This window comes from Mus musculus, chromosome 5 (genome assembly GCF_000001635.26).
Source record: "Mus musculus strain C57BL/6J chromosome 5, GRCm38.p6 C57BL/6J".
Taxonomy (NCBI): Eukaryota; Metazoa; Chordata; class Mammalia; order Rodentia; family Muridae; genus Mus; species Mus musculus.
Genome location: NC_000071.6, coordinates 137,404,949 through 137,429,842, shown reverse-complemented (window position 1 = coordinate 137,429,842; position 24,894 = coordinate 137,404,949). Strand labels below are relative to the sequence as shown.

Below are 24,894 nucleotides of genomic sequence, written 5' to 3'. Positions count from 1 at the left end.
GTTGGATCTCTCTTTTCACTATGTCAGATCCCAGAAATTCAATTCAGGTCACCTGACTTGACAGCAAGCCTTGTTACCTGCTGAGAAATCGGTTGAGCTGTCTCTCTCTGTTGTTAAAACTCACTTGCGTAGCCAAGGAGAGCCTTGATTCTGGATCCCCTGCTCTGTCCCCTGAGTGCTGGTAGTTTAGCTATGAGGCACTCACTACACATAGCTCTTTCCCTTAAAGACCATTTTAAGTCCTTGACAGTTTCCCTCACTGCCCTGTGGCCGCATTATACCTAGTCCTCAACTGTATGTCTTGTATGTCTTATATTTACCGACTGGGGACATGAAGGTCACTTTGCTGTTACTGGCTGACCTGGATAAGTTTCCCACATTAACTTAAAAGAACCCTGTTTGTTTGTTTGTTTGTTTGTTTGTTTGTTTGTTTAATGCCTCATTTATTTCTTCAGGGCTATGCACACAGCCCATACTCAGTCAATGTTGAATAAATAATAAAATAGGAGACAAGTTCTGTTGATTGAACCCACCCTGGTTTCTGCAGCCTTTGCTTCCTTGGGCCCCTTCTGGCTCTTGTGACTGATACCAGTGTCCCTCTGATCCATAGCTCTGGAGTGTCCAGCTCACAGTCACTATACAAACTGCCTTCCCTCCTGTCCACCTTCCTGCTTGGATCCAGACAGCCGCTGTGAGGGCTCTGGCCACAAAGTCCCCGCCACCTGCAGGGAGGGCTGCATCTGCCAACCTGACTATGTGCTGCTTAACGACAAGTGTGTGCTCAGATCTCATTGTGGCTGCAAAGATGCTCAGGGTGTCTTCATCCCGGTGAGTGGGAGGAGAAAGTAGGATTGGTGGTCACGTCCTTCTTTCCATTGCTTCTCTCAGACTGGAATGAACTGGTCTGGATCAATGGCCCTGAAGTATGAAAATTGGTCAGGGCTTAGTACAGGCCACGATGGTGCATTACCACTTGATAGGGGACTGACTGTACATAGTCTCTCTTTCCTGGACCCCACCTCCAGCCTCAGATGTAATTTTTCCCATCTGTGGTTTATTGACTCAGTAGAGGTGAAACCTGCAGACAGACAAGGCCTCCTGTCCTTCAACAGGACGGAAGGCTGTCTCTCCTGAAGAGTCTCTCCCTGCCCCCTTACTATCTTTCCCTTCACATGGCTTCTGTGGGAAGGCAAGAGCTGGATCCATCTTCTTCTTTTCCAAGGGTGTGGCATATAGTGCACACTCAGTAAAAAGTTGCTGGGGGGGGGGGTAACAAAGAATGAATGTACTCTCAGCTTCTTATCCCCTGACTTCTGTAGGCAGGCAAGACTTGGATATCCGAAGACTGTACCCAGAGCTGTACCTGCATGAAAGGAAGCATGAGGTGCTGGGATTTCCAGTGTCCCCCAGGGACATACTGCAAGAACAGCAATGATGGCAGCAGTAACTGTGTCAAAATCTGTAAGGGAGCCATGAGCAAGCTGGGAGGGTGTGCTCGAGGCAGGAAAAGTCAGAGGCAGGGCAAGAAGGATCTGGGCCCTCTAGGCCTAAAGCTCAGGGGTAAGAGCTACCCTAGTTTAAAAAAAGGCCTCTGGTGCTCATGTTGAGCTAGGACTGTTCTCAGTGTCAGTCTCTAAGTGGTTACTCTCCCACACTCTTCCTCCTTTCTTCTCTATGTCTTGGCATATAGTCCACTGTCAGAGATGTTTGCCGAATGCACAGTGAAAAGGGGAGCCCCGAGATCTCTCAGTTATTCTACCCTGCTTGGTTTCTGTGTTCTATGGGGCCCCTTTACTCTCTCCACTAACCCCTTTCTCCTTCAACCCCGTAGCTCTGCAGTGCCCAGCCCACAGCAAGTTCACAGACTGCCTTCCCCCCTGTCATCCTTCCTGCTCTGACCCCGACGGCCACTGTGAGGGCATCAGCACCAATGCCCACTCTAACTGCAAAGAGGGCTGCGTGTGTCAACCTGGCTATGTGCTGCGCAACGACAAGTGTGTGCTCAGAATTGAGTGTGGCTGCCAACATACCCAGGGTGGTTTCATCCCTGTGAGTTGGCATAGAAAGTGGGTTTGAGGGTGCTTGGTGGGTCAATCTCTTGGGTGTATTAATCAGAGTTTTCTAGAGTAACAGAGGGTATGGAATGACAGTGTATAGAAAGGGAATGTATTAGAGTGATTTACACTCTGTGGTCCAGCTAACCCAGCAATGGCTGACTATAAATGGAAGGTTCCAGAATCTAGTAGTTGCTCAGTCTATAAGGCTGCATCTCTCAGGCATATACTGATTTTAGTATATCCCAGAATCCCACAGAAGTAGGCTTTAATGCCAGTGAAGGAATGGACTTGCTAGAGGGGCACTCACACAGAGAGAAAGCTTCCTCCTTCCATGTCCCTCATATAAGCTGCCAGCACAAGGTGCGGTCCATATTAAAGGTGAATCTTCTCGCCTCAAAGATCCAGATTGGAAGTGGGTCTTCCATCTTCAAATGATTCGATTAAGAAAGGAAATCACTCATAGGTGTGCCCAGTCATTTGGGTTTTAGTTCATTCCGGATGTAATCAAGTTGACAACCAAGAATGGCCACCAATCATAGTGCAACTATGAGGACCTGGGTTCAAATTACCACAGCCCACAAAAGCTATTATAGTGGCTCTGAACTCACAGTGCTCCTGGTAGTTGAATACTGGTGGGTCTCCAGGAGGTGGGAACTAACTAGTCTTGTGGAGAGCAGCGCATGTATGTATATATGTATGTATGTATGTATGTATGTGTGTATGTGTGTATGCATGCATGCATGCAAGTATGTATTATGTATGTATGTATTATGTATGTATGTATGTATGTATGTATGTATGTATGTATGTATGTATTTTTTAAATGGGTTTGGTGGCCACTTTCTAGTTTCCTCTGCTTCTCTCCAACCAGGATGTCATTTCTTGGTTGGTCAGGGCCTGCCATAGGATAGGTAGGCTGTCTGTGAGCTGCACCCCATGCCCTTTACTGGGGGATTCTAGACAGGTCTTTTACTCTAGTACCTGCCCTACCCTCACCTCCCACTCTGCCTATCAGTTGGGTCCTACTCTGGTGTTCTATGGCTGAGTTACATACCAGGCTTCCATTGGAAGATTCTAGGCCTCAGCTTTAACAGCCAGTCATTCCCTTCACTAGGGAGGCACTCCCACAGGAGGATTCCAGGCAAGCACTCTACCCACAGCCTCTGGTGCAGCATGTAGTCGTTTGCTTGCTTTAGTTCTTTTGAGAAAGGATCCCACTGTGTAGCTCTGGCTGACCTAGAACTTACAGAGATCCGCCTGCTTCTGCTTCCTGAGTGCCTGGACTGAAGGCATCGTGCCACCACATCCTGATAAGATGTAGAGGTTTCTTGTTCCCCCCGCTGCGGGTGATTGACACACTAGATGCTGAATCTACAAATAGGGAGGGCAGATCGAAGCCCTTCAGACCGTGGGCGTGTCTGTATCAATTGAACCAGCCTGTTCTTCCTCATTTTCTTTGTTTTCCCCGTGGCTTCTTCAGGCAGGCAAGAGCTGGACTTCCAGAGGCTGTTCCCAGAGCTGTGACTGCATGGAAGGGGTCATTCGATGCCAGAATTTCCAGTGTCCCTCGGGGACTTACTGCCAGGACATTGAGGATGGCACCAGCAACTGTGCCAATATCAGTAAGGGAGCCACCTGGGGGAAGACGGAGCGGGAATGCTCGTGACTAAAGGGCTCGGAGGCAGGATGAGAAGGTTAGCTCCCCAGGCCTTGGAGGTCAGTGATAGAGGGGAGAGATTCTGACCCATAACTCACTGGGTCCTTTCTCAGCATTTGTTTCTCCACGGTTAGTATCCCATGACGAACAGGGAGACCCATTTTATTACTTCATTCCTTGGAGCTTAGCATGCATCGCATGCTCAGTAAATGTTTACTGAATGAATAATACAAGGGAGAAAAAAAAAAAACTCAAAAGCTCTGTTGGCCTTCAGCCACACCTGGTTTCCATAGCTACTGTTTCCTGAGCCCCTCTAATCTTTTCCACTAACCCAGCTTTCCCTCTAACCCACAGCTCTGCAGTGCCCCGCCCACAGCAGCTTCACCAACTGCCTTCCACCCTGTCAGCCTTCCTGCTCGGACCCAGAAGGCCACTGTGGGGGCTCCACCACCAAAGCCCCCTCCGCCTGCCAGGAGGGCTGTGTCTGTGAACCTGACTATGTGGTGCTTAACAACAAGTGTGTGCCCAGAATTGAGTGTGGCTGCAAAGATGCCCAGGGTGTCCTCATCCCTGTGAGTGGGTGTGGAGAGTGGGATGGGGAATGGGGGGGTGCTGGGGTGATGACTCAGTGGGTGAGGTATATGCACCAAAAGAATGAGGACCTACGTTTGAATTTTTGCAATGCATGTGAACTGGCTGGGTGGCCTGTGCCTGTAATCCAGCGCTCCTACTGGGAGATGGGAGGCAGAAACAGGAGAATCCCTAGAAACTTGAGGGCTAGCTTGTGCTGTGTGCTCAGTGGAGAAGGCCAACAGCCAAAAGGGTGGGAGGGGGGAGGAGAAGGGGAGAGGGAGAGAGGGAGGGAGGGGGAGAGGGAGAGAGAGAGAGAGAGCACTGTGTCAATATGCAATTGAGGGTTTGGACCATCCTCTGACTTCTACACATACATGTGCTGTAGTTTCACACACATAAATGCACCTACTCGCACACAAAGATCATTTTGAAAAGTGCCATGAGGGCAACTTTCTTCCCTTCTGCCTTGTGCACATGGGATGCGCCTGTCTGTATGCATGGCTTCATGACTGCCTCTGGAGTGTGAGGGTTGATCAGGTTCTGGAACATACTAGCTGAGTGCTCTGTAGCTGAGCCTCCACAGGCAAATCATCTGTCGTCAGAAGCTATGTGAACTGCCCTGTGCCCCCAAACCACCAAGGGAAGATGGATACCACGGAGTTGCTCTGTAAGGGTTTTGATGGGAGCTTCTAGGCAGGTGCTCTACCAATCACACAGGTCTCACCCCCACCACCTCCAATTTTCCATCAATAATTGGTTGACTGACTAGATGTGAAACGTGCAGATATGAAGGGCAAAGGTCAGCACTTCAGAGAGATGAGGCTGTGGCCCTCTAACCAGACTTCCTGCTCCTGTTCCATTTTTTAACTCCCGTGGCTTTTGTAGGCAGACAAGATCTGGATCAACAAAGGCTGCACACAAACCTGTGCCTGTGTGACAGGGACCATCCACTGCAGGGACTTCCAGTGTCCCTCAGGGACCTACTGCAAGGACATCAAGGATGACACCAGTAACTGCACTGAAATCAGTAAGAGGACCACAGGAACGGTGGGGGGCTGTTCATGACTGGAAAAATTAGGGGCACGGCCAGAGGGAGCTTAGTCCCCTGGGCCTGAGAGGTCAGGGGTAGGAGGTAACACAGTGAGGAGAGATTCGGGGGACCAATTTTTGGGCTGGGTACTTTCTTAGACTTGGTTTCCTCATGGTTACCACCCCATAATAACTCAGAAGACCCATTCTCATTACTTCCTTTCCTAGGGGATTGGCACACAGCCTGTGGTCAGTAAATATTTTGGGGGGGGGACCCAAAAACCTACCTTCAAGTTTTCTTGAACATTCTAGCTTCTCCTGTTTCTATAGCGTGTGCTTCTTTAAGCCCCCTCTGGGCCTCTCCACTTACCCCACTCTCTCTTTCCCCTATAGCTCTGCAGTGCCCGGACCACAGCCTCTACACCCACTGCCTTCCCTCCTGCCTGCCTTCCTGCTCTGACCCAGATGGCCTCTGTAGAGGCACCAGCCCCGAAGCCCCCTCCACCTGCAAGGAGGGCTGCGTTTGTGAACCTGACTATGTGCTGAGTAACGACAAGTGTGTGCTCAGAATTGAGTGTGGCTGCAAAGATGCTCAGGGTGTTCTCATCCCGGTGAGTGGGCGTGGAGAGTGGGGTTGGTGGGGGCTGGGAAATGGCTCAGTGTGAAAACATTTGCTCTGGAAGTATGGGACCCTGAGTTTGAATTCCTACAACCCGTGTAAACCACGGCAGTCTGCCTCTAATTCCACAGGCTCCTATTGGGATTTGGGGAACAGGGACGGGAGAACCCCCAGAAACTTAAGGGCTAGATACTCCTGTGTGGGCAGCAGTGAAGAACAGGAAAGGGGCGAGAGCGCTGTAGAAAGTGAGGACCAACACCTGAGGTTTTCCTCTGGCTTCTACAGATACATGCACTCCTATTTATAACCATGCCAGAGAAAACACAAACATGCACATGCACGCATACATACATACAAACATGTGTTCACATACACACGTGCGCATACATGTACACACTCACATTTGTTCTAAAAACTAGTATTGTACTGAGCATGGTAGCATATTCCTTTTTTCTTTTTTTAAGTCCGTTTGTTTATTTCCTTTACATCCATATCTTCATTTCCCCTCCCTCCTCCCCTCTCAGTTCTTTCCCCCTCCCCTCCCCTCCCCTCCCCTCCCACCATCCATTCCTTCTCCCTTTCTCTTCAAAAAAGGGGAGGCCTCCCACAGGTATTACTCAGCCTCAGCATATCAAGTTGCAGTAGACTAGGTGCATCTTCACCTATTGAGACTAGGTGAGCAGCCCAGTGAGAGGAAAGGATCCAAAGACAGGTGACAGAGGCAGAGACAGCCCCTGCTCTTACTGTTAGGAATCCTACATGACGACCAAGCTACACAACTGTTATATATGATGGCTCATTTCTTTAAGCCCAGCACTCAGGAGGCAGAGGCAGAGTCACAGGCACAGGCACAGACACGCAGATACAGATAGACACATAGACATACAGACACAGGCACAGACAGAGACACACAGACACAGATACAGATACACAGACACACTAATACACAGACACACAAACACAGACAGACACACAGATACACAGATACAGAGATACAAATACACAGGCACAGATACAAAGACACAGACACAGGCACAGACAGAAACACAGATACACAGACACAGGTAGATCTCTGTGAGTTTGAGACCAGCTAGGTATACAAAGTGAGTTCCAGGACAGGCAGGACTACAAAGTGAGATCCTGTCTCAAAACAAAACAAACAAACAAACAAACAAACAAAAACAAAATAAAAAAGAAAAGAAAACGAGCCTCCTCTCCTGCTTCTCTCTACTTGGGATGCCGCTATCTGAATGGATAAAGGTTAGAAAGTGGCGCACACCTTTAATCCCAGCACTCAGGAGGCAGAAGCAAGTGGATCTCTGAGTTGAGGCCAGGCTGGTCTACACAGCGAATTCCAGGACAACCAGGACTACACAGAGAAATCCCATCTCAAAAACAAAAGGAAGTCCTAGAAAATATTAGGCCAGTGTTCCTCTGCTGATCTATGCTCCTGTCCCCTCCTGCGGATATGAGACTAGGTTACATTACGTAGCACTCAACTTGAGGACTGAGGTCTGTCACAGAACCACAGCCTCCTCCACCCTCACTGGGGAATCCTAGCAGATTCTCTATAATGAGCCAGGCCCCTAGCCCCTCACTGGAGAATTCTAGGCAATTGTTCTACCTCTTAACCCATCTGCTATAGCTTCTTAGAGGACTCCTGGCAAGTGTTCTACAGATTTCTGTATCTGGGCTATGCTCCCAAGCCACCAACTGAAGATTATAGGCTTAAGCTCTAACACTGAGCTGCACCTCAGTGCAGGGTTCTAGGCATGCTCTGTACCACTAAGTCCACAGCCCGAGATGCATGTCCCCCAAATCTCTTCCTTCCATGTTTAGGATAGATGTGGCATGGGTTTATAGGGAGGGCAAGGGTCAAACAAGAGGTCAGGCTGTTTCCTTAGAACCAGTCCCTCTGTCCTGACTCCCTTCCTCTCGCCTTGGTTTCTGCAGGCAGGTAAGACTTGGATCAACAGGGGCTGCACCCAGAGCTGTTCTTGCATGGGAGGGGCCATCCAGTGCCAGAATTTCAAGTGTCCCTCAGAGGCTTACTGCCAGGACCTGGAGGACGGCAACAGCAACTGCACCAGTATTCGTAAGGAGCCATGGCGGAGGGTGGGGAGGGTGTGCTCGTTAGAAGGGAAAGGAGGAGGAACTCGGTCCTCTGAACTTGTAAGATCTGGGATGGGGGTGGGTACCACTGCGGGGAGTGTGAGCACTCATGGGTGGACTGGATTCCTCATCACTGTTAGTCTTAGTCTTAGATTGTTAATCTCCAAACTGAGCTGGAAGGTCTACATCCTTTTAAAAGATACTTTTAATGCACATAATAGTGCTGTGCCTGTGTGTATGTTTGTGCCCGCGAGTGTAGTGCATGTGGGGGCCAGAAGGAATGCTGAGGCCTTGAAGGTGGAGTTATATGAGGTATTGAATCACCTTACATAAATGCTGAATTCAAGTCCCATGTAAGAGCAGCAAGCAATCTTAAAGGCTGAACCACCTCTCCGTCCGTCCCCTGCTCTGTTTTCTGTAGCTTGCTCACTTGGACCTTCTAGGTCATCTCCACTAATTCTAGTCTCCCTCCACCCCCTAGCTCTCCAGTGCCCGGCCCACAGCCACTACACCAACTGCCTTCCAACCTGTCAGCCTTCCTGCTCGGACCCTGATGGCCACTGTGAGGGTTCTAGCACCAAAGCGCCCTCTGCCTGCAAGGAGGGCTGTGTCTGTGAACCTGACTATGTGATGCTTAACAACAAGTGTGTGCCCAGAATTGAGTGTGGCTGCAAAGACACCCAGGGTGTCCTCATCCCTGTGAGTGGGTGTGGAGAATGGGGTTGGTGGGGGATGGGAAGTGGCCCAGTGAGTGAAACATTTGCTGAAGAGACCTCCGGTGGGGGTGGGGGGATTGTTTGCCCACCCCCTAACACGAAGATCTGAATTTGAATCTATCCAATCAATGCAAGCCTTGATCCAGGGCTGCTGCTAGGAGCTTCCCAAAGCAGGGACAGTAATCCCTGGACACTTCTAGGTAGGAGTGGATGACAACAGTAAAGAACTGGGGGGGGGGGGGTGGCAGGAAAGGAGGGACAGAGGGGAGAAGAGAGTCTTTGTATAAAGTAAAAGCTGATGATCACTATTTAAGATTGTCCTCTGACCTCAAAACATGCATACGTCCCTGCTGCCCACCCATAAACACTCTTTTTGTCAAAATGGAGGCTGAGGGCCACTTTTTCTTTCTTTCTGCTTCTCTCCACCTGATATGCTCCTGTCTATGTATGCTGGTCTTGTAGTTCATAAAGGTTGGTTAGGTTCTAGAACATGCCGTGGCCTCGGCCCCTCTTAGGAGATTCTAGTCAATTGCTCTAAAATTGAACTGTACGCCCAGCCCTCTCTACCTCTAAGCCACGCCCCCAGACACTCTGGGAGGACTCTGGACAAGGTGTTCTACCTCTGAGCCACACTTCCATATTCTATTGGGGGATTCTGGCCTAAGTCACATCCCCAAATCCAAGCCACAACCTGACAACTACCTTGCTTACCAATTATCACTGAAGATTCTAGGCAAAGGCTCTACATTTTAACTATGCTCCCAGACCCACAGTTGAGGACTCTAGGGCTGAACTCTCTCACTGAGTTATGCCCTTAGACACTTCCTGGAGGATTTTAGGCATCTACTATACTGCTGAGCTATGCCCACAACCTTCAATGTGCCCCACTCCCCGCCCCTGAATACCTTCCATCCATAGTTGGCTAAATGAATACACAGAGAACCTGCAGACAAGGAGGGCAAAGGTAACTCCCCCAGGCAGGAGGCAAGGCTGTCCTTCTCTAGCAAACCCTATGCCCCCACTTCCTTCTCCTTGGCATTGCAGGCAGATAAGACCTGGATCAACAGAGGCTGTACTCAGAGCTGCACCTGCAAGGGAGGGGCCATCCAGTGCCAGAAATATCACTGCTCCTCAGGGACTTACTGCAAGGACATGGAGGATGACAGCAGTAGCTGTGCCACAATCAGTAAGGGAGCCACGGGGAGTGTGGAGAGGGTGTGCTCACGGCTAAAGAGACCGACCAGGGGCAGGGCAAGAGGGAGCTTAGTCCCCTTGCCCTATGGGATCAAGGAGAAGAGGCACCACAGTGGGAATGGACTGTGGGTAGCCATAGCTGGGCTGGGCTGCATTCCTTCTCACTATTGACCTTCACAATATGGAGCTGTGAGTCTCCACATTAACTTGGAATGTACCTTCTTCCTTTTAAAGATTTCATTTTTAGTTGCACGTGTAATGGTGTGTCTGTATATGGGTATGTGCACCTGAGCCAGGGCATGCAGGAGCCACAAGAGGACCTCTGATGCTCTGGAGCTGGAGTAGCGTGAGGTTTTTGAGCAGGCCAAACTGAACTTAGGTCCACCACAAGAACAGTAAATCTGCTTAACTGCTGAGCCACCTCTCCGGCCCCAAGAGATCCATTCGTTCTTACTTCCCTTGGGGCTTGGCAGAGTCCACACTCAGTAAATGTCGGCTGAATGGATACCAAATGGCGGAAGACGCTCCCTCCGCACTCTCATGAACTCTCTGCCTGGCCTGCTCTCTGTAGCTTGGTTTGCTAACTGTGTTCCTCTCCCCTAACCTCACTCTCTCTTCCCCACAGCTCTGCAGTGCCCCGCCCACAGCCACTTCACCAACTGCCTTCCACCCTGTCAGCCTTCCTGCTTGGACTCAGAAGGCCACTGTGAGGGCTCCACCACCAAAGCCCCCTCCGCCTGCCAGGAGGGCTGTGTCTGCGAACCTGACTATGTGGTGCTTAACAACAAGTGTGTGCCCAGAATTGAGTGTGGCTGCAAAGATGCCCAGGGTGTCCTCATCCCTGTGAGTGGGCATGGAGAGTGGGGTGTGGGGGGCAGGGCTGGGGAGAGAGCTCAGTGGATAAAATATTTGCCTGCCCTAGTGTGAGGACATGAGTTTGAATCTGTGCAACCAACGTAAGCCTTGGTGCTGTGTGTCGTGTGTCTGTAATTCCAGGGATCCTACTAGAAGATGGGGGATGGGGGGGACAGTAGAGTCCTTAGAAACAGGAGAGCTAGCTAGTGTGGGGGCGGGGTGAAGGACAACAGCAAAGAGATGAGAGAAACAACCATGATGAGGGAGGGAGGAGGGAGGAGGAAGGAGGAATGGAGGAAGGGAAGAAAGAGACTGTCTTAATACAAATGGAAGATGAGGACCAACACTAGAGACTGTCTTGTGACCGCCACACATAAGTGTGTGTCCTTCACCCCTCCCTAAAGTTTTTTTTTTTAAAGCAGGATTGTTGTCTTAGGCAGGGTTTCTACTGCTGCAATGAAACACCATGACCAAAAAGCAAGTTGGGGAGGAAAGGGTTTTTTTAAATGCAGCTTACACTTCCAAATCATAGATCATCATTGGGAGAAGTCAGGAGTTCAAGCAGGGCAGGAACTTGGAGGCAGGAGCTGATGCAGACTATGAAGGGTGTTAGTTACTGGCTTATCTCACATGGCTTGCTCAGCTTGCTTTCTTATAGAACCCAGGACCACCAGCCCAGGGATGGCCCCCATCCACCATGAGCTGGGCATTCCCCCCACTAATTGAAAAAGTGCCTTACGGCTGGATCTCATGGAGGTATTTCCTCAACAGAGGCTCCTTCCTCTCTGATGCCTCTGGCGTGTGTCAGGTTGACACACAAAATCAGCCAGTGCAATTGGGGATCACTTTGTTTTGTTTTGTTTTGGGGGGTTTTTGTTTTTGTTTTTTGTTGTTTTTTTGTTTTTGTTTTTTTTTTGTTTGTTTGTTTGTTTGTTTGTTTTGAGATAGGGTTTCTCTGTATAGCCCTGGCTGTCCTGGAACTCACTTTGTAGACCAGGCTGGCCTCGAACTCAGAAATCAGCCTTCCTCTGCCTCCCAAGTGCTGGGACTAAAGGTGCGTGCCACCACTCCCAGCTGGGGACCACTTTTATCTTTTATGCTTTCTTCTCCCTGTCGGTATGGATGGTCCTGCTGTGTGAAGGCTGGTGATGACCTGGAACATGATAAACTAATGCTCCACTGCCGAGACACACCTCAGCCCCACTCTGGAGGTCTGGTCAGGGGCTCTGACACTCCGATATACTCCCTGGCCCTCACTGAGAATTCTATGCTACTCCTCAGCCCCCACCCCCACCTCACTCTAGATTCTTGGCAGCTGCCATACCAATGAGCAAGATCTTTATCCTCATACCAGTGGCTCCTAGGCCATTTCTCTACTGCTAAGCCACACCTAAGCCCTCTTAGAGCATCCTTACAAGTTTTCTACATTTGAGCCATACCCCCAGCCTCTCACTGGAGGATACAAGACAGTTTTGTACTACAGAGTCATGCCCCTAGACTCTCTTAGGCCATTCTAGGTAAATGATCTATCATTTACAGCATTCTCAGCCCCTCCCAAATACCTGCCATTCCTAGATGATGGTTCTAGTCATAGGTTTTGCATCTGAGCTGTGCTTCCGAGCACCAAGGGAGAGTCCTCTGCCCCAGTTCTACCAGTGAGCCACACCTCAGCCACTTACTGAAAGACTGTACTATCGAGCTATGCCACAATCCCAGAGGCATCCTTTTCTCTCCAAATCGTAACCTGTTGATAGAGAGGGCAGAGGTCAGCCCTTGAGAGGGGAGTCAGGGCTGTTTCTCTCTAACCAGTCCCTCTGTCCCGACTCCCTTCCTCTCCCCTTGGCATTGCAGGCAGATAAGACCTGGATCAACAGAGGCTGTACTCAGAGCTGCACCTGCAAGGGAGGGGCCATCCAGTGCCAGAAATTTCAGTGTCCCTCAGAGACTTACTGCAAGGACATCGAGGACGGCAACAGTAACTGCACCAGAATCTGTAAGGGAGCCATGGTGGAGGTGGAGAATGTATGCATGTGGCTACAGAGCTCAGAGGCAGAGCAAAGTGGAGCTTAGTTCCCCTGGCCTCAGAGGCCCGAGATAGGAAAGACCACAGTGAGGAGGGCTTTTGGGAACCTTTGACTCTGCTACGTCCCTTCTCTCTCTTAGTTCTCCATGGTTAGTCCCCACATTAGCTTGAGATAGCCCTTCATCTTTACGTCTTACTTTAAATTGCGTGTATTAGTTTATGTCAATGGGTGGGTATGTCCACATGAGTGCAACATGCATGGCAGCCAGAGGAGTGGACTGAATCCCCTTGGAGCTGAATCCCCCAGAAACTGTGAGCAGCCCAATGTGGGTGAGACGAACCCTGCTCAGTTCCTCTGCAAGACCAGCAGCACTCCTAACTGCAGAACCATCTCTCAGCTGCAAGTGATCCAGTCTTTCTTTCCTTGAAGCTGGGCACAAAGTTCTCAATGACTAAATATGTGATGAGTGGACAACAGAAGGGGGAAAGCGCTACACTCGCTTGGGCATTCTAGTGTTGTATCTGTAACCTCTGCTTGCTCTGACCTGTGTTCCTCTCCCCTGACCTCACTCTCTCTCCCCCACAGCTCTGCAGTGCCCAGCCAACAGCAACTTCACCAGCTGCCTGCCTTCTTGTCAGCCCTCCTGCTCTAATACGGATGTCCACTGTGAGGGATCCAGCCCCAACGCTCTCTCCTCCTGCAGGGAGGGCTGTGTCTGTCAATCTGGCTACGTGTTGCATAATGACAAGTGTATACTCAGAAATCAGTGTGGCTGCAAAGATGCCCAGGGTGCTCTCATCCCAGTGAGTGGGCGTCTCAAGTGGGGACTGGTGGGGAGCCTGGAGGAAGCTCAGTGGGTGAAATGCTTGCCCCCTCACCACAGTGCGAGGACCTGAGTATAATATAACTCTCTATGGCCAACATTAGCCTTAGTGGTGTGTGTCTATCATCCCAGGGCTCCAGCTAGGAGATAGGAGGTGGGTGGGGGGGGGGGTCAGGATACTTCCTAGAAATGTAATGAGCTAGCTATTCCTGTGTGAGGAGCAGTAAAAAGAGGCAACCATGGTGGGGTGGATGTTGAGGGGGAGACTGCAGAATACAGGAATACAAAATGAGGGCCATCACATGAGATCGTCCACGGACCACCACATGTACATGCATCCATACTCACACAGTCACACAAATACACACTCACAAAGACTTCTTAAAAGTGGGACTGGGTAGTCATCTTCTCCTTTATTCTGCTTCTCTACGCTTGAGATGTGCCTAACTACATGGCTGGTCCTGTAATATCAAGTTGGTCTTTCCTGGAACTTGCCAGGCAAATGCTCTACTGCTGAGCCATGCCCTAAACCCTTCCCTAGAAGATGCTAGCCATAGGCTCTCAAACTGACCCATGCTTTCAGTCCCATAGTAGCAGATGCTAGGCAATTGCTCTACCACTAAGTCATGCCCCCAGATAGCCTTAAAGGATTCTAGGTAAAGGTTCTGCGTTTGAGCTACAATCCCAGGTTTCCATTGAAGGATTCTAGGCCTCATGTCTACCCATGAGCCACTATGAGCCTTTTCCTGGAGGATTCTAGACAGAGGCTCTGCATCTGAGCTATACTCCCAGATACCCAACAGAGGACTTTAGATCTCAGCTCTACCAGTGAGCAACAGACCAGCCCCTTGCTAGGCTGAGATGTGTTAACAGCCCATGATGTCTTTTCTCCTTGCATACTTTCCATCCATGTTTGTTTTAGTCAGTGGGGTAGAACCTGCTGATGGCACACACGAAGCTCTTCATAGGAGGCAAGAGTTACTCAGAACTGGCACCTGTCTCGTGACTTGCTTTCTCTCCCTGTGGCTTTTGCAGGAAGGCAAGACCTGGATCACCAGCGGCTGTACTCAGAGCTGTAACTGCACAGGAGGGGCCATCCAGTGCCAGAATTTTCAGTGTCCCTTGAAGACTTACTGCAAGGACCTCAAGGATGGCAGCAGTAACTGCACCAATATCCGTAAGGGAGCCATGGCCAGGGGTGGGGAGGGTGTGCTCATCTGGAGAGTCAAGAGGCAAGGCAAGAAGGAGCTTAGTTGTGGGCATAAGAAGTCAGGGATAAGGAGGTGTCATGGTGGAGAGGAATTCTGAGCACCCACACTGGACTAGTCAGTACTAGTCTCTCAATGATTAGCCTCATCTGATTTAAAGATCAACATCTTTTTAAATTAATTAATGTATTTCTTTTTATTTATGTTTAATTGTATATGTCTATGTGTGTATATTCCACGTATGTGCAGATGAGGGCTGGCAGGGGTCAAAAGAGGCTGTTAGACCTGGAGCTGGAACTTCCAGGTGCTTATGGGTACTGGGAAGCAAACTCAGTTCCTTTGGAAGACAAGCAAGTGCTCTTAACCACTGAGCATCTCTCCAGCCCCGTATCCACATTCTTAGCTGCTCTCTGGCCCTGACACACAGTTCATGAACAATAAATATTTGTCCAATCAATAACAAAAGGAAAAACAAACAGACAGACAGACAAACTTTGTTATCTTTCCGCCCAGCATGGTTCCTGTAGCCTCTGCTTCCTCTGACCCTTCTGGTCCTCTCTACTAATTGTAATCTCCCTGTATGCTATAGCTCTGCAGTGCCCGGCCCATAGCCACTACACCAACTGCCTTCCATCCTGTCCACCCTCGTGCTTGGACCCCGAGGGCCTCTGTGAGGGCACCAGCCCTAAAGTTCCCTCCACCTGCAGGGAGGGCTGCATCTGCCAACCTGGCTACCTGATGCATAAAAACAAGTGTGTGCTCAGAATCTTCTGTGGCTGCAAAAACACCCAGGGTGCTTTCATCTCAGTGAGTGTGGGGGTGGGGGTGGGGGGGTGGCCTTGGTAAGGCTAGAGGGATGACTAACTGGGTAGAATATGCACTCAGAAAGTGTGAGGACCTGAGTTTGAATCATCACAGTCCATGTAGATGGGGCATGGTCCCTGTGTCTCTAATCCCAGGGACAGAAGCTGGAGACAGAAGAATCCCTGAAATTGCAATGAATTCTGTATGGGTAGAGAGAGGTGTATGACATCAAAGAGACGGACTTTTGTCTCAATACCAGCTGTGAGGATTGACACCTGGGTTATGCTCTGTTCTCAAACCATAGGTGTACTCAGATACGCGCATGAATCATATGTAAATACAAAGTGGGGTTGGGGGCCTTCTCCTTTCTGCTCCTCCCACCTGAGATGATCCTGAGAAGATGGATCAGGTCCTTCACTGGCCATCAGACCCTTACGGGGAGCTCTAGACGTGCCCCCATTACGTCACTGGGAAAGTCTAGGTAGACACTATCCTGCTGTGCCGCACCAGCTGCAACTAAAAATGTATTTCTAACCTATAGTGCTGAGTCAGCGGAGAATGTGCCTTCAGCTAGGAAAGGCAGGGACAGTCCTTCAAGCAGGATGTGACACTGTCTCTTTAGAACTGGACCGTGGTCATCGGGTGTTTTCTCTTCCCATGGCATCTGCAGGCAGACAAGACGTGGATCTCCAGGGGCTGCACCCAGTCCTGTACCTGCTCAGCAGGAGCCATCCACTGCAGAAATTTCAAGTGTCCCTCCGGGACCTACTGCAAGAATGGGGATAATGGCAGCTCTAACTGCACCGAAATCAGTAAGGGAGCAATCAGGGAGGGTGTGCTTGTGGACAGGGGTCAGAGGCAGAGCAAGAAGGACCTTGGTCTCTGGGCCTTAGGTGTAGGAGATCGGAAGGGCATCTTTGGCTGGGTTGAGTCTCTTCTCAGTGTTAGCTTCTCACGGTTAGTCTCCTACATTGGCTTGGGAGCGCCATCTTCTTACATGTCTCCTCATGGCTTGGCACCACAGCTTAGAAACTGTTTGCTGAATGAATAACCAAAGGGGGGAGGCTGGAGGGATGGCTCAGTGGTCAAGAGCACTGACTGCTTGCTCTTCCAGAGGTCCTGAGTTCAATTCCCAGCAACCACATGGTGGCTCATAACCATCTGTAATGGGTTCTGATGCCCTCTTCTGGTGTGTCTGAAGACAGCTACAGTGTAGTTATATAAATATAGTTAATAAATAAATCTTTTTAAAGAAAAACAAAAACAAAAACAAAAGGGGTAAATGAGCCCAGACTCCCCTGTAATTCAGTTTATCCCCCAATCCCTGCTTCTTTGGGCCCTTTTCCACTAACCTAACCACTCTCCTTCCACACTGTAGCTCTACAATGCCCAACCAACAGCCAATTCACAGACTGCCTTCCCTCCTGTGTGCCTTCTTGTTCCAACCGCTGTGAGGTCACCAGCCCAAGCGTCCCCTCCAGCTGCAGGGAGGGATGTCTTTGCAACCATGGCTTTGTGTTCAGTGAGGACAAATGTGTGCCCAGAACACAGTGCGGCTGTAAAGATGCCCGGGGTGCCATCATTCCGGTGAGTGGGACTGGGACTGAGGGCCAGTTGTTCCTTTTCTCTCCTTCTCTCAGCCTGGGATGCCCTGTTCTCAAAGTCTGGCCCTGGAATGAGAAGACTGCTCAGGGCCCGACACACAGTAGGCCAGCTCAGAGCCTGAAACACAGTAGGCCAGTATTCTAAGAGAGCCATATAGTAGCTCCCATGAAAGGATTCTTTCTGTAATGTTCTCTATACCCTAATCTAACCCCCATCTTAGACTGTGTTAGCAAATAATTGCAGTTAGTGGAGACGGTCTGAGTGGGGGGGGGGGGTCTAAGGAAGTAAAAATCTGTCTGCCCATTAGCTCCGCAGTGTCTGGCCCACAGCAACACACCTTCCCTCCTGTATGACTTAGATGTGGAAAGTGGTTAGGGAGAGCATACATAAACCGTCCAGGCCTGAGCCTTAGCTGGGCCTGCTGGAGCACCTCCTTGGGCTCCACATCCCTTCTCATTACCCACCTTCTGCAGGCAGGCAAGACCTGGACCTCCAAAGGCTGTACCCAGAGCTGTGCCTGCGTGGAAGGCAATATCCAGTGCCAGAATTTCCAGTGTCCCCCAGAGACCTACTGCAAGGACAACAGTGAAGGCAGCAGTACTTGCACCAAAATCAGTAAGGGGCCACCCCTGGGCCTGCGGTGGTAGCTGGCGTGGCTAGAAAAGTCAGAGGTGGGGGCGAGAAGGAACTTGGTGCCCTGCCTGAAGAGCTTGGGACTCAGGAATCACTGCTGGCCCGCATCTCTTCTCAATGCTAGTCTCCCAGTAGTCTTCCGCATTGACCTAGAGATGGAATCTTCCAGTTTGTGCCTCAGTGCTCAGCATACCAGCATCCTCCATAAATGTTTGCTGAATGAAGAACAGAACGGGGTGGGAGGCTCTGCTGTTGGTTTGTCCAGCTTGATTTTTTTTTAAGTGTCTGACCTCTGTTACTCTCCACTAACCTCTCTCCTACCTCATAGCTCTCCAGTGCCCGGCCCACACCCAGTACACCAGCTGCCTTCCCTCCTGCCTGCCTTCCTGCTTGGACCCAGAGGGCCTCTGCAAAGATATCAGTCCTAAAGTTCCCTCCACCTGCAAGGAGGGCTGCGTGTGCCAATCTGGCTACGTGCTGAACAGTGACAAGTGTGTGCTCAGGGCTGAGTGTGACTGCAAAGACGCCCAGGGTGCTCTCATCCCGGTGAGTGGGTACCCCTGGGGGTACTGCTGAGCGCTGCAGAGGTGAGTCACTGGGCAAAACGTTTGTGGAGTGAGCATGATGACCTGAGTTTTGAGTCCGCACAACCCTTGTGAACTGGCCATGGTAACCTGAGTCTTTAATTCTAGGGCTTGCCCTGGGAGTCCTGAGAAGAAGATAGGAGAATCCCCCAGAAACTTGTGAGACAGTAGTGGACAACATCAAGGAACTGAGGGGAGGAAGGAGACAGGGAGAATGGGGGCAGGAGAGAGACAGAGACAGAGATGCAGAGACACTCTGTTTCAGTACACTGTGAAAAGGGGGGGGATCAACACCCAAGATTGTCCTCTTCTGTGGGCACTTAAGTGAGCCTGCACACACAAACACACACATATGAGAGAGAGAGAGAGAGAGAGAGAGAGAGAGAGAGAGAGAGGAGGGGAGGGGGGAAAGGGGGGAAAGAGAGGAGAGAGGAGAGGAGAGGAGAGAGGGGAGGGGAGGGGAGAGGGGGAAGGGGAGGGGAGGGGAGTGGGGGAAGGGGAGGGGAGGGGAGAGGGGGAAGGTAGAGAATGGTTTGAAAACCAACATAGGACTGAGAAGGTCAAGTGGTCTTACCTGGAGTGCTCCTGTCTGTGTGGCTGCCTGTGGAGTGTGAGTGTGCAGGTCATGTTCTGCCGCAGGCTAGGTGAGTGCGCTACCACAGAGCCTGCACCTCTGGCCCTCATGGAGGGGAGATAGCAAGTGTATGCAAGTCACACCAGTCCCCTCACAATGGGGGATCTGATCAGGTGTCCTATAGCTGAACTATATTCCCAGGTCACCATACAACACTGAGCGACTCCCACGCCCGCAGTGGAACAGTCTAGGCAGGTGCTACTGCTGATCTGTGCACACAGCAAGAGAAGCCATCTTTCCTTAAAATACTTTAGACACAGATAGGTACTCCTGACTGCCCAGGATAGATAGATGGCAAACCTAAGTGCCTGAAACAGGATGTGAAACTCTCTATCCAGTTCCTCTGTCCTGATGGTCTACCTTGTCCCATGACTTCCACAGGCAGGCAAGACCTGGACCTCCCCAGGCTGTACCCAGAGCTGTGCCTGCATGGGAGGGGCTGTTCAGTGCCAGAGTTCCCAGTGTCCCCCAGGGACTTACTGCAAGGACAATGAAGATGGCAACAGTAACTGCGCCAAAATAAGTAAGGGAGCCGTGGGGGAGGGGGAGGTGTGGGTGCTCATGGCTGGGTGAACTGGAGGCGGGGCAAAAAGGAGCTTAGTTCTCTGCCCTAAGAGGTCAAGATACTGAGGTCCCTCAGTAGAGAGGGTTTCTGGTAATCCATAGCTCTGCTGAGACCCTTCTCTGGGTTAGTCTCTCAATAGTGTCTGACAATGACTCGGGTCATCCATTCTAAGTTTCTTCTCTCAAAGCTTGGCACATAGGCCATGCCCAATAAATGTTCGCTGAATGAATAACAAAAAATGGGGAGAACCCCAAGATCTCTTTTTCATTCTGCCCAGCCCGGTTTCTGCAACCTCTGCTTTTTCAGGCTGCCTCTGGGCTTCTCCACTAACCCTATCCTTTCTACCCCATAGCTCTGCAGTGCCCAGCCCACAGCCTATTCACCAACTGCCTTCCCTCCTGTCTGCCTTCCTGCTTGGACCCGGATGGCCTCTGTAAGGGAGCCAGTCCCAAAGTCCCCTCCTCTTGCAAGGAAGGCTGCATCTGTCAATCTGGCTACGTGCTGAGTAACAACAAGTGCCTGCTCAGAAATCGTTGTGGCTGCAAAGATGCTCACGGTGCGCTCATCCCAGTGAGTGAGAGCAGATGGTAGGATTGGTGGAGGCTGGGGAAATAACTCCGTTATGAGGTATTCATCCTGCAAGTGTTTGGACCTAGGTTTGAATTCCCACAATAATGTAAGATGGACAGAGCCTATGTCTACACTCCCACTGCTTCTACTGGGATATGGGAAAGGCAGACAGCAGAATCCTCAGAAACTTGAAAGCTAGTCTTGTGTGTGTCATGGTGGCGAACAACAAAAAGGAGAGAGAAAGAGACAGACAGGGACATTATCCTCTGACCTCCATGTCTGAGTGTGCACATGTGCGCACACACATACAGACACACTCACACAGACACAGTCACACACACAGACACTCACGCAGACACACTCACACAGACACACTCACACACACAGACACTCACACAAACGCGCACACACACTCACACAAACACATACTCACACAGACACACACACAGGACGGTGAGTGAAGAAGAGGGGTGGTGGCTGATTTCTTTAATCCCAGTAGAGTCAGGTGGATCCCTAAAGTTCAAGACTAGCCTGTTCTACATAGCAAGTTCTAGACTGTCCAGGACTCCATAGTGAAAACCTGTCTCAAAAACAGACAACCCAGCCAATCCATGAAAAGAAACCGCACATAGATTGGGAGCCACTAGCTCATTTCTTGTGCTTCTGTGTCCCTGGGGTGCTCCAGTCTGTATGGCTGGTACTGGAATGTGAAGGTTGTTCAGGGCCAGGCACAGGGGAGGCAAGCACATAGCCACTGAGCCACTCCCCAGGCCCTCACTGGGGGTGATAGTCTACTTGAGAGCTGCACACCGTCCATCCCTGAGGATTCTAGTTAGATACTCTGCAACCTGAGCTATGCTCCCCAGTCCCTGCTATAGGATTTAGAGACAGCATTCCTACCACTGGCCCATCCCCCAGTGCCCTAACCTAGGATTTCAGGCAGAAGCCCTGCTAATGACCCACGCCCCCAGCGCCTCACTGGGAGATTCTAGGCAGGTTCCATTCTGCTGAGTTAAACACATAGCAACAGACAGAAATATATTTTTCAAACATTTTCTACCTGCTATTGGTTGATTCAGTAAATGTGCAATAGGATATCCTTTTGGACAGATGAGGCCGTCTCTAGCCAGCCCCTCTTTCCTCCACTTCCTGTCTCTTTCTGTGCCTTCTGCAGGAAGACAAGACCTGGGTCTCCAGAGGCTGCACCCAGAGCTGTGTCTGCACAGGAGGAAGCATCCAGTGCCTGAGTTTCCAGTGTCCCCCTGGGGCATACTGCAAGGACAATGAAGATGGCAGCAGTAACTGTGCCAGAATCCGTAAGGAGCCATGTGGGGAGGGTGGAGAAGGTGTCGTGGTGGCTGGAGGGACCAGAGGCAGGGCAAGAAGGAGCTTAGTCCCCTGGGCTTTAGAGGTTGGGGATAGAAGGTATCACAGTAAGGGGCCATGGGGGCCATGAGTGGGCTGAGTCCCTTCTCAATGTTATTCTCTCACATGGACTTGTGGGAGCCCCCCCCCCCCCGCTTTTTTTACTTTTGTATTGGCGAACAGGGCAGGCTCAGTGAATGCTTGCTGAATGAATAACAAATGGGGGAGGGGTGAGCAGGATCTCTCGGGCTTTCTGTGGAGTCTGCTTTTTGCACAGAAGCCTCTCTTCCGTGGGCTTCCCCTGACCCACTCCATTCACCCCACTCTCCCTCCACTCCACAGCTCCGCAATGTCCAGCCAACAGCCACTACACTGACTGCTTTCCCCCCTGTCCACCTTCTTGCTCGGACCCAGAGGGCCACTGTGAAGCCTCTGGCCCCAGAGTCCCCTCCACTTGCAGGGAAGGCTGCCTCTGCAACCCTGGCTTTGTGCTCGATAGGGACAAGTGTGTGCCCAGAGTTGAGTGTGGCTGCAAAGATGCACAGGGTGCTCTCATCCCGGTGAGTGGGAGCAGGGGGTGGGGATGACTTTTATTCTGCCTCTCTTAGTCTGTGCTGCTCACACGCAGTGTTCATGTCTGTAGAGCTGGCCTTGGAATGTGAAGGCTGTCTGTCCTGGCATAGGCTAGACAAATGCACAAGAACCGTTCCTAGCCCCTTGTTGTAGGATTCTTTTTTTTTTTTTTTTTTTTTTGGTTTTTCGAGACAGGGTTTCTCTGTATAGCCCTGGCTGTCCTAGAACTCACTTTGTAGACCAGGCTGGCCTCAAACTCAGAAATCCGCCTGCCTCTGCCTCCCAAGTGCTGGGATTAAAGGCGTGTGCCACCACCGCCTGGCTTGTTGTAGGATTCTTATTGGACCACTGAAGCATGCCCTAGTCCCTTACTGGTAATTCTAGACAGATGCTGTCTGTTGAAACAGATTCTAGTCAAGTAGCCTACTGCCGAGCTCGCCCCTATTCACATATTTTCCATGTCCTCATGGTTGTCCCAATAGATGTGGTCCCAGAGAATGGGAGGGGAAATGAAAACCCCTTCGACGGGCCTAAGGTTGTCTTCCTTTAATCAACCCCTCTGTTCCCTTTCTTTTCCCATGGCTTCCGCAGTCAGGCAAGACCTGGACCTCTCCAGGCTGTACCCAGAGCTGTGCCTGCATGGGAGGGGTTGTTCAGTGCCAGAGTTCCCAGTGTCCCCCGGGGACTTACTGCAAGGACAATGAAGATGGCAACAGTAACTGTGCCAAAATAAGTAAGGGAGCCAGAGGGAGGGAGGGAGGGGCGGGGTGCTCATGGCTGTGACAGGGCAAGAAGAAGCTTAACCCCCCCACACTTAAGAGGTTGAGGATAAGGAGGGAGGGATTTGGGGGGGGGGGTCACAGGGCGTGGCTTAGTCCCTTCTGGTGTTAGTCTCTCTCAGTGGTAAGTCTTCAGAACTTGGTTAGAAAGAACTGTCATTCATTCCTTCTGTCTTCCCTGTTGGAGGTGTAGCATTTCCTCAGTAATGGTTACCATTTGAACAATAAGAAGGGGAAACCCAGACTTTGGTGGTCATTCTGCCTAGTCTGATATTCACAGCCTCTGTTTCCTTGTGCCCTCTCCACTAATCCTGTAGCTCTGCAGTGCCCCACCCACAGCAACTACACCGACTGCCTTCCCTTCTGTCTCCCTTCCTGCTTGGACCCCAGTGCCCTCTGTGGGGGCACCAGCCCTAAAGGCCCCTCTACTTGCAAGGAGGGCTGCGTCTGTCAACCTGGCTACGTGCTGGATAAAGACAAGTGTATTCTTAAAATTGAGTGTGGCTGCAGAGACACCCAGGGCGCTGTCATTCCGGTGAGTGAGCATGGACATCAGAATGGTGGAGGGGTCAGCCAGTAGACTCAACTGGTGTGAAATCTATAGACAATGATGCAGATGTAAGTAAGCCAGGCAAGAGGGGACACAGAGGTGGCTCAGTGCTTAAGAGCACATACCTACATACCTGTCTAACAAGAGGATTGGGGTCTGGGTCCCAGCACTACGTGAGGTTACTCACAAACACCTAAAACTCAGCTCTAAGAGATTGCCGTGTCTTCTGGCCTCCATGGACAGTCATATGCATATACTTACATGGGCACGCACACACACACACACATACATAAATAGCCACCCTCAGATTTTCCTTCCTTCCATTTCCTGTGGCTTCTGCAGGCTGGCAAGACATGGCTCTCCACAGGCTGTATCCAGAGCTGTGCCTGCGTGGAAGGGACCATTCAGTGCCAGAATTTCCAGTGTCCCCCCGGAACGTACTGCAACCACAACAATAACTGTGCTAAAATACGTAAGAGAGTCATGGGGAAAGGTGGGGCTTATGGCTGGAGAGACCAGAGCAAAGCAACAAGGCGCTTCCTCTGAGCCCATAGTAGGGGTGGATTCTGTAGTACCACAGCCGCGTCTCTTCTGAGTGTTAGTCTCCCGATGGGTGGCTTCCCATATTCACTTGGGAGATTTCATTCTTTATACATTCTTCTAATACGTACTTGTCACGAGAGCCATGCTCAGCAAACAAATGTTTCTGGAACGAACAATAAAAGTGTGGCGGGGGAGCCCCAAGGCTTCCTTCATTTTCCCTAACCTGGCTCCTATAGACCTGGCCTGCCTCTCATCTTTTCCACTAACTATGCTTTTCCTGCCCCACAGCTCTGCAGTGCCCAGCTCACAGCCACTTCACCAGCTGCCTTCCCTCCTGTCCACCTTCCTGTGCCAACCTGGATGGCAGCTGTGAGCAGACCAGCCCCAAAGTCCCTTCCACCTGCAAGGAGGGCTGCCTCTGTCAACCTGGCTACTTCTTGAATAATGGCAAGTGTGTGCTCCAAACTCACTGCGACTGCAAAGATGCTGAGGGTGGCCTTGTTCCGGTGAGTGGGTGCGGGAAGCGGGGAAGATGGCTTGGTGACCAAGTGCTTGCTGTGCAAGGGCAAGGCTCCAAGTTTAAATCCCAGGTGCCCACATTAAGCTGGGCTTGGAATCCCCAGAAGCTGGCAAGGTGGCTGGCCAGGTGTTCACTGGGAAGACTAGCAACAATGAAACAAGAGACGAGGAGACCCCGTCTCAGTACAAGCTGGAGAAAGTGAGACCCAATCAACACTCTGACTGCTTCTCCTCTACTTAAACTGCTCTATCTCCTGGCTCTGTCTTCAGGTGGAGGCATGCAGGGCTCTGCATCCACCTAAG

General features: G+C 50.8%; 1 protein-coding gene across 17 annotated transcripts in view; it reads left to right on the top strand.

The window, feature by feature from the left end:
* Positions 1–24,894, top strand: part of Zan (zonadhesin) — a 98,428-nt gene that overhangs the window by 47,222 nt on the left and 26,312 nt on the right. For 11 of the 17 annotated variants that reach the window (XR_003955622.1, XR_003955623.1, NM_011741.2 and 8 more), the window contains 27 exons: positions 611–828; positions 1,320–1,461; positions 1,832–2,049; positions 3,538–3,679; positions 4,069–4,286; positions 5,173–5,314; positions 5,710–5,927; positions 7,889–8,030; positions 8,529–8,746; positions 9,808–9,949; positions 10,583–10,800; positions 12,664–12,805; positions 13,422–13,639; positions 14,695–14,836; positions 15,457–15,674; positions 16,342–16,483; positions 17,050–17,258; positions 17,750–17,891; positions 18,238–18,455; positions 19,509–19,650; positions 20,045–20,262; positions 21,437–21,578; positions 21,970–22,187; positions 22,792–22,933; positions 23,297–23,514; positions 23,872–24,001; positions 24,361–24,578. Coding sequence is in view for 12 of the 17 variants with exons in the window: in NM_011741.2 (NP_035871.2) it covers positions 611–828; positions 1,320–1,461; positions 1,832–2,049; positions 3,538–3,679; positions 4,069–4,286; positions 5,173–5,314; positions 5,710–5,927; positions 7,889–8,030; positions 8,529–8,746; positions 9,808–9,949; positions 10,583–10,800; positions 12,664–12,805; positions 13,422–13,639; positions 14,695–14,836; positions 15,457–15,674; positions 16,342–16,483; positions 17,050–17,258; positions 17,750–17,891; positions 18,238–18,455; positions 19,509–19,650; positions 20,045–20,262; positions 21,437–21,578; positions 21,970–22,187; positions 22,792–22,933; positions 23,297–23,514; positions 23,872–24,001; positions 24,361–24,578 (4,877 nt within the window). In the remaining 5 variants the exon portion in view is untranslated. Of the gene's footprint in view, positions 1–610; positions 829–1,319; positions 1,462–1,831; positions 2,050–3,537; positions 3,680–4,068; positions 4,287–5,172; positions 5,315–5,709; positions 5,928–7,888; positions 8,031–8,528; positions 8,747–9,807; positions 9,950–10,582; positions 10,801–12,663; positions 12,806–13,421; positions 13,640–14,694; positions 14,837–15,456; positions 15,675–16,341; positions 16,484–17,049; positions 17,259–17,749; positions 17,892–18,237; positions 18,497–19,508; positions 19,651–20,044; positions 20,263–21,436; positions 21,579–21,969; positions 22,188–22,791; positions 22,934–23,296; positions 23,515–23,871; positions 24,002–24,360; positions 24,579–24,894 lie in introns of those variants that run through there. The other 6 variants (XM_017320808.1, XM_017320814.1, XM_017320809.1 and 3 more) reach the window with 6 other exon arrangements.